This window comes from Lactuca virosa, chromosome 3 (assembly GCF_052849685.1).
Source record: "Lactuca virosa cultivar CGN04683 chromosome 3, Lactuca_virosa_CGN04683_v6, whole genome shotgun sequence".
NCBI classification, from domain to species: domain Eukaryota; kingdom Viridiplantae; phylum Streptophyta; class Magnoliopsida; order Asterales; family Asteraceae; genus Lactuca; species Lactuca virosa.
Window position 1 is genome coordinate 62,260,973 of NC_136428.1, and position 12,806 is coordinate 62,273,778.

Genomic DNA, 12,806 nt, shown 5'->3' on the forward strand with positions numbered 1-12,806 from the left:
ACGTAGATTTAAATTGATTTTTAATTTAAAGTAAAACAAAAAAAAAAGCCATCTAGACATTGTAAGTTTGTAACCGTTTGTAACGGGTCAAAGTGACTAAATAAAGAGGTTAATATAAATTTTGTGCCCTTAGAATGCAAAATAAAACGACAAGGGAACTTTTAAAACAAAACTGATAAGTTGGTTGGGCTGCAGTTACAATAACTCTTTTATTAACACAATCGTTAAATTTAATTAAAAATAGATTGACCCACAACAACAACTTTTTTTTATAGTTATGTCCTCTACATTTTTGTAGATTATTCAAAAACATCTAATTTACAAAAATAGTCTCTAAATTCTTCTTAACTTTATTTATATTGGGCATTGTACTATTTCTATTTAAAGTTACACTTTTATTGATTATTCAAAAATCATTCAACTTAAAAAAAAATAGTCCATTAACTCTTCTTAACTTTTGATAATTCACCCGATGTTTATTTCTTTTAAACTTTTAGTGTTTTTTAAGCTATAATATCCGCATGAAAAACATACGTAGGAACCCACGGCAAAGCGCGGGCACAAATACTAGTTATAAACATATAACAAATAATTTTTTTTTATTTATAATCAAGAGTTATTAACCCAACCACATATTCTAAGAAAAATATTACACAATAACCACCTAACATGAAAGTTCATCAAGCTTAGTAATCACGATTTTCAAAATTTTGGATTTTCAACAACTTTTTCATTTTCGAAATATATATTTTTTTGTTTCTAATCGTCTTCTTAAATCTTCATTTTGAATGAAGAAGATTGGAACTTTTTTCTTTTCTATCTTCTCTATATATTTTCATGTATATCTAACATGAATAAATGGTTTGAAATTAAGAACAATCTAGAGAATATAAACAACTTTGGAACAACCTAAAAACATGAAAAATAAATTTGAAAATCGTAAATAAGTTAAAAATATTCGAATTATATATGAATTATTCAGCCTATTGAAAAAAGGAGTTTGGAATTTCAAACTATTTTTTAGAAAAAATAATTTTCGAACTTAGCTTTTCAAAAAAGAAACAATTTAAAAAAATTACAAGTTTCGAACTTCGTGGTTATTTCTCAAATTTCAAAAATATATAAAACAAAGTTTTTGTATGGTAATTGAGCTCTATAAGACATCACATTTTAATAAAATAAACTATTCAATTATAGCATTCAAATTAGTTTGTATTAGAAAAACATTACTATAACTCAGATTGTTTAATTACAATACAAAAAGTATATGACATTATACGATAAGCAATTGGTTTTAAAGATTAGTATTTATTTTAAAATATTCTTTATTTAAAGTTTTGGTAAAATGGCTTTGCATGCTGCTATTAGTATTTACATTTTAGCATATTACATTCATTTGTTATTAAGATTTATGATGAAGTCATGCAGTTATACTATGTGAAAAAAACTATCATAACACACTATTGATGTAAATGTTACTTTTGTTACACAAAACTATAAAGTAGGATGTTTCGTTGCCAAAAGATATGCATGTATTTTGTATTATACAGATCGGTTAGTTACTTTCTCAACTTGTTCCACATTTTGTTTGAAACAACAATTACAAATTTGTTCTTTTAACACAATTCCGTTCCTCGAAAACAATATAATAACAACTTAACATATGTATCTTTTTAAGAAATCGCTTTCATATGGTAAAGTTAGAAAAACTATGTTGTGTAAAACATGTTTTTTTCGAAATTTCCCATACGAAAGCAATTTCTTAAAAAGATACATATGTTATGTTACAGTAATATTGTATTTGATGACCGAGATTGTGGTCTTTGTAGATTAACGTTAAAAGCCGAAAAGAATGATTGATTGGAGCATTGTTTTTTGGAGGATCCTCCACCACTTGATTCATTGGAGCTTGGTCTTTTTTTTTAAAAATACCTAATTTTATCTTAACAAGTTAATATTTCAACAAGTAAGCAATACAACAAGAAGTCAATAACTAATTTTAAGCAAAACAACTACTAATTTCATTAAAAAAAATTCATCAAAACTATTAATAATTTAAGCAAAAAAACAACTAATTTCATAAACCTAAAAGATCAATACTTGTTTCATTCCAGAGTTTGAAGTGAGCTCTTAAATTTGGCTTGGAGGAAGCTCAACTACTCAAAAACGTTTTTTTCTTACCAATTGCTCCACCAAGGATGCAACACGGATCATGCTATTAGCATCTGGCGAGGAAAATAGCACACAAATTACTTGCAGCGTGGACGAACCAAAGAAGTGAATAACTATAAGTCAATTTCCCCCATGTTCCTTCGGTCTTACTCTCTTACGATTTTGCCTTATGTTTCTTTTCTTTCTTTTATGCCTTCTTATAGAAACAGATTGAATCAAGCACACGTTAATAGTGTGTGATCTTGTATATTTATAATTAAGAATACAACATACTCTCCTATAATCATGGAGAGATAAAGACATAAACAAATACATACTAATCAATACAAGATCATTATCAAATATAAGATCATTATCTAATATCCCCCTTCAAGCTTAGCGGTGGTGGACCAAGACGAAGCATGGTGCGAAAATGTTCAAACTGAGCACGCGGAAGACTTTTAGTGAATATGTCAGCCACTTGAAGCTTGGTTGGAATGAACTTGGTATATAACTTGCCAGATGCTACAAGTTCTCGAATAAAATGATAATCAAGATCAAGATGTTTTGCACGTTTATAAGAGATCGGATTCTAAGTCATGAAAAGAGCACTCTTATTATCACAAAGCAAAGTAGGTCTATCTGGAGGTAGAGCATGTAATTCTCGAAGAAGATGAGTGATACAAACAATTTCAGCAGCTGTGTTAGCCATAGCACGATACTCAGACTCACAACTAGAGCGAGAAACAGTAGGTTGCTTCTTAGCACTCCACGAGACCAAATTACCACCAAGAAAGATCGAGTAACCATATGTAGAGCGACGTGTTTCCAAACATCTGGCCTAGTCGGCATCGGAGTAACCAAGAATATTAGTGGAGTGAGGACAACTATAGGTGAGTCCAAAAGCAATAGTTCCCTTAACATGGCGAAGGATACGTTTGACGGATTGGAAGTGAGCAATCGTAGGAGCATGTAAGTACTGACTTGCTTGGTTGACAGCATAAGACAGATCAGGTCGTGTAATCGTAAGATATTGTAGAGCCCCAACAAGAGACCTATAAAGAGTAGGATCAGAGAACGGAGTACCATGAGGATTGAACGTCTCATGAGTAGCAAGTGGAGTGGGAACAGGTTTGGACTCTAGAAGATCAGCGCGAGTCAAAATATCTTTAGCATATTTCGATTGATTGAGGAATAAACCATCATCGATATAGCTGACTTCTAACCCCAAAAAATAACTAAGATCGCCAAGGTCTTTGATAGCAAACTCTTGATGCAAACGGTTAGTAAAAGAATGAATCACAGATTCCTGATTACCTGTAAGAATTAAATCATCCACGTATACTAGAAGATACATAAGACATGAGTCTCTAGAAAAAATGAACAAAGATGTGTCAGCTCGACTACAAGTAAACCCATTGGCAAGAAGAAAAGAGCTAAGTCGATGAAACCATGCTCTAGGAGTTTGTTTTAAGCCATATAAAGCTTTCGAAAGTTTGCATACATGATTCGGAAAACTAGAATTAACAAATCCTGGTGGTTGCTCCATATAAACTGTTTCATTTAGATGACCATGTAGAAAAGCGTTTTTAACATCTAGTTGATGAAGACGCCATCGATGCAAAACAGCTAAAGATAGAACAATTCTAACAGTGGAAGCTACTACCGGGCTAAAAGTATAGGAGTAATCAACTACATGAAGTTGAGAAAACCCTTGAGCAACGAGACGTGCTTTATACCGTTTAATAGAGCCATGATAGTTGTATTTTATACGATAAACCCACTTGGAACCAACCACATTAGATCCAAGAGGTCGTGGAACTAAACTCCAAGTTTTGTTTTGATGTAGAGCCGCAATTTCATCACGCATTGCCATAAGCCACTGTGGATTTTTAGAAGCAGACTTGTATCCTTTGGGTTCTTTTGTAGAAAGCAGCGAGGCATGTAAGGCATGCTGAGCAAGGAGACCAAAATCAGTAATATGGCGTAGCTTGAATATACCTGATTTGGAACGAGTAATCATATGATGAGATGCCGGTGGAGAAGTGTGTAGGTTGTCTGTGGTAGAGGCTGGTGGAGAAGACAAGTCGTCATCATCAGGCGTGTTGGATGGGGAATCGGAAGTATGTGATGGATCCTCAGTGGGTGGTGAATTGAGATGCGACATGGTTGCTGGAGCCCCAGAAGTGGAGTCACACAGTTGACACGGAGTAGGCTGAACATGCTCGTTAAGAGCAAAGGTGGACCGAGCATTCGTGGGTTTCGGAACCAGCCCAGACGAGGTAGCAACAGTCGGCCTATCATCCAAAAAAGATGACAACTCTAAAAATGATAGATCTGTGTAAAGAAGAGAACCTTTGAAGGGATAAGCGACCTCATTAAACCTTGCATGCCTTGTGATGTACACACGAGAGGTAACCGGGTCCAAGCATTTGTATCCTTTATATTGAGTTTGATAACCAATAAAAACACAAGGAAAACTTCGTGGTGCCAATTTGTGAGCAGAGTAATCTCGTAAATAAGGATACACAAGGCAACCATAAGTTTTGAAATTACCATATTGTGGTATGCGTGAATAGAGAAGCTCGTAAGGAGACCGATTGTCCAGCAGTTTAGTGGGTAGGCGATTAATAATAAAGACTGCAGAACTAAACGCATCAACCCAATAAGATGTGGGAACGTGAGAATTGAACAACATAGCTAACCCGGTTTCAACAAGATGCCTATGTTTTCGTTCAGCACGACCATTTTGCTGAGGAGTGTATGGGCAAGAAATTTGATGAAATATTCCATTGTCTTCAAAGATTTTGCGAACAGTGTTATTGACAAATTCTGTACCACCATCACTTTGAAACACCTTTATGTGCCTAGAAAACTGTGTTTGAACAAGTTTAATAAAGGCGTTTAAGACAGCATAAAACCCATTTTTAGTTTTTAAGGGATAAAACCAGGTGAAGCGTGAGTAATCATCAACAAAAATAACATAATAAAGGTACCCATCAGACAGAACAGGAGCAGGTCCCCATAAATCACAATGAACAAGATCTAAAGGATGTGTTGCACGTTTCGGATTGTTTTCAAAAGGTAAACGTTGTCCCTTTGAAAGTTGGCAAGATTCACATAAAATAGGTTTTGGTAAAATATAAGTAACATTCAAAAGACCCAATCTGTTCAAAGAAGAAATAACATCAAATGAAGTGTGCCCTAATCTATTATGCCAAATTTCAAATGATGCTTTGCTAGAAACTCCAGAAAGTGCAACCAAAGCCGTTGGGCCATCTTTTAGAACATATAAACCATCTTCACACTTTCCTTGTGCTATCACTTGTTTGCTTGCCCTGTCCTGAATGTTAAAAAATGATTGAGAGAAAAGCACATCAACGGGGTGATCTAGAGTAAGTTTACTAATGGAAAGTAAATTTTTGGTTAATTTGGGAATAACCAAAACATCTCGTAGCAATAAGTTTTTAGAGATTTTATGAGAACCCATGTGAGAAATGGGGAGCTTTTCTCCATTACCAAAAGAAACTTGTAGATTACCTGTGTAGTGTTCTGGTGCAGTGACATTGGCAGGAGAGGATGTCATATGTGCAGTAGCTCCCGAGTCAACATACCAATTAGGGCTTCCTTAAGTGACGTGGCACTGAGAATGAAAGGCTTGTGCTAAAGTCGAGTCTGTGGTGGATGCATTTGAGGCATATGTGTGCAAGCTAGGACAAGAGGAGGCATAATGTCCATTGTTTCGGCAAAGCTGGCAGTGAGGGGGACGCCGACCCCCTCGACCTCTTCCACCACGACCACGGGAAGAAAATTATTGTCTGCCACCTCGAGTGGGTGGTGCACGGTTTTGGGTTTGATGAGAAACAAACGCAGCAGGTGGTGTCATGGTCCCATGAAGAGTTTGCAGGAACAGCTCGTGCCCCTCAGCCTGAGCAACAAGATCTCGAAAAACAGGTGATGAATTTGTAGTACGAATTGCAGTTGAAAAGGTTTCAAAGGAGGCCCCCAAACCACAGAGGAACCAATGAACTTTATCCATGGGATCAACCGGTTGACCGATTGCAGCAAGCTGGTCACAAAAGGTTTTGACTTTTCGACTATATTCAGAGACTGAGGAGGTACCTTTTGTCATGCTGCGTAGAGAGTCACGTAACGAATGAATCCGTTCAACAGATGAGTTGATGTAAGCTTTTTCTAGAGCAGACCAGATTGTATGAGCTGTGGACAGACCAATAACTTCAGTGGCGGCCTCTTCGGTGAGAGAAGAATTAAGGAGAATCACAGCACGTTGATCCAAATCGTGCCAGGTTGTGTAATCTGGATTTGGAGATTTTTTGCCTTCAACCTCTAGGTTTTCCGGTGGGGCAACTGTGGTGCCATCAATGTGAGAAGTGAGCTTCTGATAGGAAAACAGGGGGAGCATTTGATTTTTCCACAACAAGTAGTTGGTGGAGTTTAGTTTAATTGATATCATATGGAGTAAGGTGTTCATGGGAAAGGTATTATCAGTTGAGGTAGACATGATGAAGAAAAAAAAGTGATACCAGAATAAGAAGCAGAAGAAGAAGCGACAGGAGCTTAGGGTATAATGAAGAAGAAAGAGGATCGGGAAGAATGGAGGTGTTTGTTAGGCTGATACCATATAGAAACAGATTGAATCAAGCACACGTTAATAGTGTGTGATCTTGTATATTTATAATTAAGAATACAACATACTCTCCTATAATCATGGAGAGATAAAGACATAAACAAATACATACTAATCAATACAAGATCATTATCAAATATAAGATCATTATCTAATACTTCTTTTATGGTATCCCTCCATGATTCTTCCAATCACATAGAGTAAATTACGTGGGCATTGAGCTTATGGTTTATTGGGCTATTATATGTTAGAACGTATTGGACTTTTTTTTTTATAAGTTTGGACTAAAATTTAATACACTATATTTCTTTGTTGTTGGACATATATTAGTTACACATTATCATTTTTTTTGTAGTTACATAATAATAATACAAAAAAGTACTTTTTTTAATCGAAATCGAGTAGTTGTCCGGAACACCCGAGACACTCTATATGCCTGTCCCTGCGTTGGTGTAAGCCAAGTTGCATTTCTTATTTGCTCCTGTGATGGGAGCCTACGGGGTGAAGAGTTGAATTCACATAAGAGGTCCAAGATTCAAACATAACTCAACTTAACGAGAAAAAAGAAGAAAATGGATGGATAGAAGTGAAAAGAAAGTAAAAGAAAATGATATTCTCAAGTTTCGCTAAGAAAAAAAATGGAAAGAAATGATTACTCTCTCTCCTATCGTTCCTTCCAATTTGGAAGAGCTTGAAGAGAAATGAACAAAATTTTGAATTTTTCTTCAATTTCTTTCTAATTTAGGAACACCAAATAAAATTTTCTGTTTATTTTATTTTTTTTCTTTCCTTATTTTCTTTCACTTTTTTTTTTCTTTTCTTTTCTTTGTTAAAAGTACACGTGCATTGGAACGGGTTTACACAATGCGGTTATGGTTTACCATTTTTTTAAGTTATCATTGAAAAACGGAAGACATAACATGGGATTTACTCAACCTAATAATATTTGATACCAACAAAATTCTGTTCGTCAAATTTCTACATAATCTTCCGTTTCAAGCCCCACACTTGCATGTTCTCTCACATGAGGCTTCTCAAAAGATCTTACAAGTTAGGCAACGACTCCTCCTTGATTTTGATTGCAAACAAAAAGAAGAAAACATGTACGACTTAACTTATGTATCAGTTTCTTCATAGTTATTAGATTAGTATACACATCATCCATATATCATCTAGCAGAAGGAACCAGGCAATCGTTGGAAAGATCTGGACTCTCGATATCAAGGAAAGTCGTTAATAAAGTTTTCCGTGAAGATTGTGCTCGTGAACTTCCCGACGTTATTATCTTCCCGTCGTTCCCCTTTTCAATCGTGATTGCATCTTGTATCGCCAAGATGATTTCTTGCATCCGAGGTCTATTAGATCCGTGTTGATCCACACACTGAATCGCAACTTCTGCAATTCGCCATATCGATTCAATCTTCACATCCCGTGTTATCGTAGGATCAATTATACTCGCCACATCTCCTTTTCGAATCAACGACCTCGCCTGCAAAAACAAAAATCAATACTCTGCTCCACGAGAATCTAAACCCTAAATAAACCCTTAACCTTACCCAGTGAACAATGCTCCAATCGGCCCCGTACTCTTCCGGTGACACAGGCTTCCGCCCGGAGATAAGTTCTAAAAGAACGACTCCGAAACTGTAGACGTCGCTTTTCTCGGTTAACTGTTGGTTAGCGTAGTACTCGGGATCAAGGTAACCTACTGTTCCTCGTGCTACGCTCGATACGTGTGTCAAATCTTCTTCGGTTTGTCTCGAAAGTCCAAAATCCGATACTTTAGCCCTCATATTGATATCCAGAAGAATATTGCTGGTTTTTATGTCCCTGTGAATGATGCTAGGGTTGCATCCGGTGTGCAAATACTCAAGACCTGAAATTAATCAAACTTTTCCGGTCATTGTTCGCTTTCGTTTGAAAAATCCACGAGAAGTTTGATTTAACCTTTAGCGGAATCTTCTGCAATCCGGAGACGAGCTCGCCAATCCAAATGCTTCTTGTTGACTCGATCTGTTTGGATTATTGTCTCGTAAGATTATCAGATTGAATACGAAAAGCGTAGATGATGATTTAGTTAACAATTAACATACCATGTATGTGATCTCGCAAAGTTCCGTTGTGCATGTACTCATAAACAAGCATACGGTGGTGTTCTTCTTCACAGTATCCTATTAATGGTACGAGATTTCTATGATGAATTCTTGACAAAAGAGCAACCTGTAAGTATAGTATGCATTTCAATTTACTTATCGTTTCATATGTTGAAATATATCAATTATTGAAAACTGTTGTTTGCGATTTGCGATTACTACCTCTGTAACGAACTGCTGGGTTCCATGGCTAGATGAATCGGCCATCATTTTAACTGCAACCTCTTTTCCATCCTTCATTTTTCCATAATATACAGGCCCGAAACTTCCTTTACCAATCTTCTTTGAGAATCCATTTGTAGCTGCTTCTATTTCAGCAAGTGAAAAATAATACGATACTCCTTCATCCATTAAACTTCCAGCTCGAGTCGAGTAGGCCATTAATCCTATGGTGCTCTTGCGTGACGAAAACGCCCCTGGAGTAGTGGCTAGTTTCACAATTGCGGATCAAATAAACAAGGTCATAATGGGAATGGGAACTAATTCGAAAAAGGTTGTAAGATTAGGTACCTTTATCGTCACTTCTTTGACTCGGTGTTTTTGTCCGAAAATGTCGCAGTAGTAATAAGCTTCCTAAAAACAGAATAAACAGAACCGCAAGAATTCCGACCGAAATTCCTAATATCAATTTGTAATGAGATTTGTGCTTCGTATTCCTGTGGAGGCCGTGATTACCTTCATAGCTGCAGTAGTAAATCTTGTACAACTTCAGAAAATGTGTTGTCAAATCAAAACACCAGACAGCATAGGCCATAGGACATTACAATTTTTAACTTTTTTTTTCTACATCAATGTCATTACAACCTGTTTCTAAACTATGGTTTAGGTAACTTGCACGTTTGGTCCATAACTTACTTTTTTAATTCGGAAGGTTCCTTCTATTTGTTTTTGTTACACGCTTGGTCCCTGTCTTACCTAAAACAACTATTTTGCCCTTGAATTTTTAAAATATTTAAATAAACACACCCCAACCCCTACCCCCTTACTTTATCTTACCTATCCCACCATTTTTTTCTATTTAAATAATAGTCTTTTTAGGTAAGAGAGGGACCAATCGCGTAACAAAAACAAACAGTAGGGACCAATCGCGTAACAAAAAACAAAAAGTATGGACTTTCCGAGTTAAAAAAATAAGTTAGGGACCAAGCGCGCAAATTACCCCAAAGCATAGGGACCATTCCTGTAATTTGCTCTTTTTTTTTCTCTCTGAAACATGAAAAGGAAGATTGCTTACACAAAGATTATTTTTCCAGTTAATAATGCCGGAGGGATGTCCCCTGTCAAAGAGTTGTTCTGAATATACCTGAATAAGGACCAATCAAAATAACCTAACGGTTAATAACACTATGAAAAACCCAACATAGGCTCGATTGATGTGCAAAAAAAAAAAAAAAAAAAAAAAAAAAAAAAAAAAAAATCACCACTTACAATTCTTGTAGGTTTGGCAAACTACCAAAATAAGATGGTAACAATCCGCTCAGCCTGTTGTTTTCTAAATGTCTGTAATTTGACCAAGAGGCAAGAACACATTTAGTCAGCAAACAGTTAACAGACTACTCTTCTTTAGAATTTCTACGAGTAATCAAACCAAAAACTTACATAATTTTCAATTTCTCAAGGTTACTCATATCCGGGATCGTCCCATTGAGTGAATTCCCATTTAACCACCTAAAAATAAACCAATACCCGGGTGTTAAATGTTAATTGTTAATTGTTAAAATGTTGAATTGACTTAAAGATTTTACTGTGGTACAATACTTACAACTCTGTCAACTCTTGTAAGTCTTTAATCCCGCCCGGAATTTCACCTTCCAGATTCGAGCCTGGCAAAACGCTGTTCAAACATATCAATATAAATCATATAATTTTTCTAATTAAGTTTAAATTTATAATATCTCAACTTACATTTTGGTGATTCGTAGAGGAACATTCGAGCTGCAACTAACCCATGCCCACTGAACAGGCACACATGGATCGCCTTCTTCAATCATATCTCCAATTTCAAGCATCGAACTAAACTCACCAAGAACATTCACTTCCATGAAGAAGGAAAAAAAAACTAATCAGTCAGCTTAATTTGTGATTAGTTTCATATAACTGAGACTGAGAGATAGTTAGTTGTTCTTACAATCTTTTCTATCGGTTTTTGATGCAATGGGTACATATTTACTGATTTCAACAGCATTCAAGAGTGGCCCTTGAGAAGAATCTAGTGTTTTCTTAAAAGAAAACGAAAACACAAAAGACAATGAAACGTTCATATAACTAGGTTCATATAACGTGTAGCTTCCATTAGCATTTTCTTCAATATTCACCACCGCATTACTGTAATCAGGAACATAAGGCTCCTTCATTGTGAACTTCCGCGTTTCATTTTCCCGCAATTCTTCAATTTCTGCAAAATAAGCATAAGCTCGAGCATTTGCAGGAAAATCTTCCAAGTTCAATCTGTAACTAAGAGTCCCTTGAGTCCCCACAACCGCTGTTTGCATCACTTTCACCGGTGGATATTCTCTCGTGTTTGTGTTTATATCCTTCGTTGTGTTAATCCTCACAGTTCCAGGCGCCACCCCCACCAGAAAATTCTGCCGTTTTGCAAGATCGGAATCCCATATTCGATCATACGGATCATCTGGATACCTAAAATATCGAAAATTTTGCATCAAAATCATTCAATTTGTCGGATATGAAGATCGTAAGAACATACCTTACGGCTTCCGTGCTTGAAGCACCGAAGTTAACCCTAGCTGCGACTTTTAAGAAGAAATTATCTTCATAATCAGTAGCGTACATCGAGAGATTCAACGGCCGGAGCTCGAGTGTGGATAGAAAAGGAGCACCCGTCGTCGCACAGCATAAACACACGTCGATTGAACTCGAAGGTGCTCTGATGATCATCTCTTTGACGTAAACAGTCGACGCATCCAATACGCTAACAGTTGCCCATCTGGTTGCATCGAGATAGAGCTGAAATTTAGGGTATGTATTTTCGCTCTCTGAACTGCCGTACAAAAAGGTGGTACGAACTACGTATCGTCTTCTTTCTGTGGTATTTAGAGTATAGCAATACTTCTTGTTGTCTATGGGGAAATCCCTGCGCCTTTGATACTGAATTGCGTTGTCGTTTGGGTTTTCGATCTCGATTGATGTTCCATGGCGAACGATTCCAGAATCCGAAACCCATGCTAGACTTGTTTTAGGGTCGGTGTGATTGCTTGTTCCTCCACAGTCGATACTTACAAATTCTGCAATGATTATATATATGCTAATTAATTAAACACGAGAATCTTCAAATTTAGTGTAAAAGATGAAGATGGCGGCATACCTGTAACTTGACAGAGAAGAGAAGGGATTGAGCAGGTGAGAAATAGTAAAACAAATTGAAGAATTAAACCCATGAAGGTCGGGAAGTAGAAAAAGGTTGAAAATTATGAGGAAATTGCAGCATTTCAGTGAATTATTAGGTCTTGGATCGACATTGACAAATCTCGAAGTCTGGACTCCACTTGAATTCAGCTTTTTTTGATTGATGAGTTTGTGTGCAGTGTTGATTCACATTCTGTCTGTTTTTCCTGATTTTTCAAATCTTTGCTTTTCTTTATGGACAGAATCTCATGTTCTTTTTTTTGGTGTTCTCCTTTTAGTTGCTTTGGTGAAGAATATAAGGAGGATACGACACCAGCTCATTCAAATAAAGGTGAAAAACATCTGCTTTGGACATAATGTAACAGAAAATGATGTTAATTATCTCGGTGGTTAATTTGAGAAAATATGTCTAATAATACATTTACACGAAAAATACAACCAATTTGATTCACTTTTAATTTATTACTTTTTAAGGCAATGGAAATATA

The 12,806-nt window shown here is 36.2% G+C and overlaps 1 protein-coding gene across 1 annotated transcript; it reads right to left on the reverse strand.

The window, feature by feature from the left end:
- Positions 1-7,725: 7,725 nt before the first annotated feature.
- On the reverse strand, positions 7,726-12,601 carry LOC145165829 (Leucine-rich repeat protein kinase family protein). The gene is made up of 14 exons (XM_079084732.1): positions 12,278-12,601; positions 11,660-12,197; positions 11,081-11,592; positions 10,858-10,987; positions 10,715-10,786; positions 10,552-10,620; positions 10,381-10,452; positions 10,187-10,255; positions 9,463-9,635; positions 9,115-9,380; positions 8,893-9,019; positions 8,747-8,812; positions 8,356-8,675; positions 7,726-8,288 (listed from the first exon to the last, which is right to left on the reverse strand). The coding sequence occupies exons 1-14, from the start codon at positions 12,348-12,350 to the stop codon at positions 7,968-7,970; spliced, it is 2,808 nt and encodes a 935-aa protein (XP_078940858.1). The 5' UTR covers positions 12,351-12,601; the 3' UTR covers positions 7,726-7,967.
- Between the last annotated feature and the right edge of the window lie 205 nt (positions 12,602-12,806).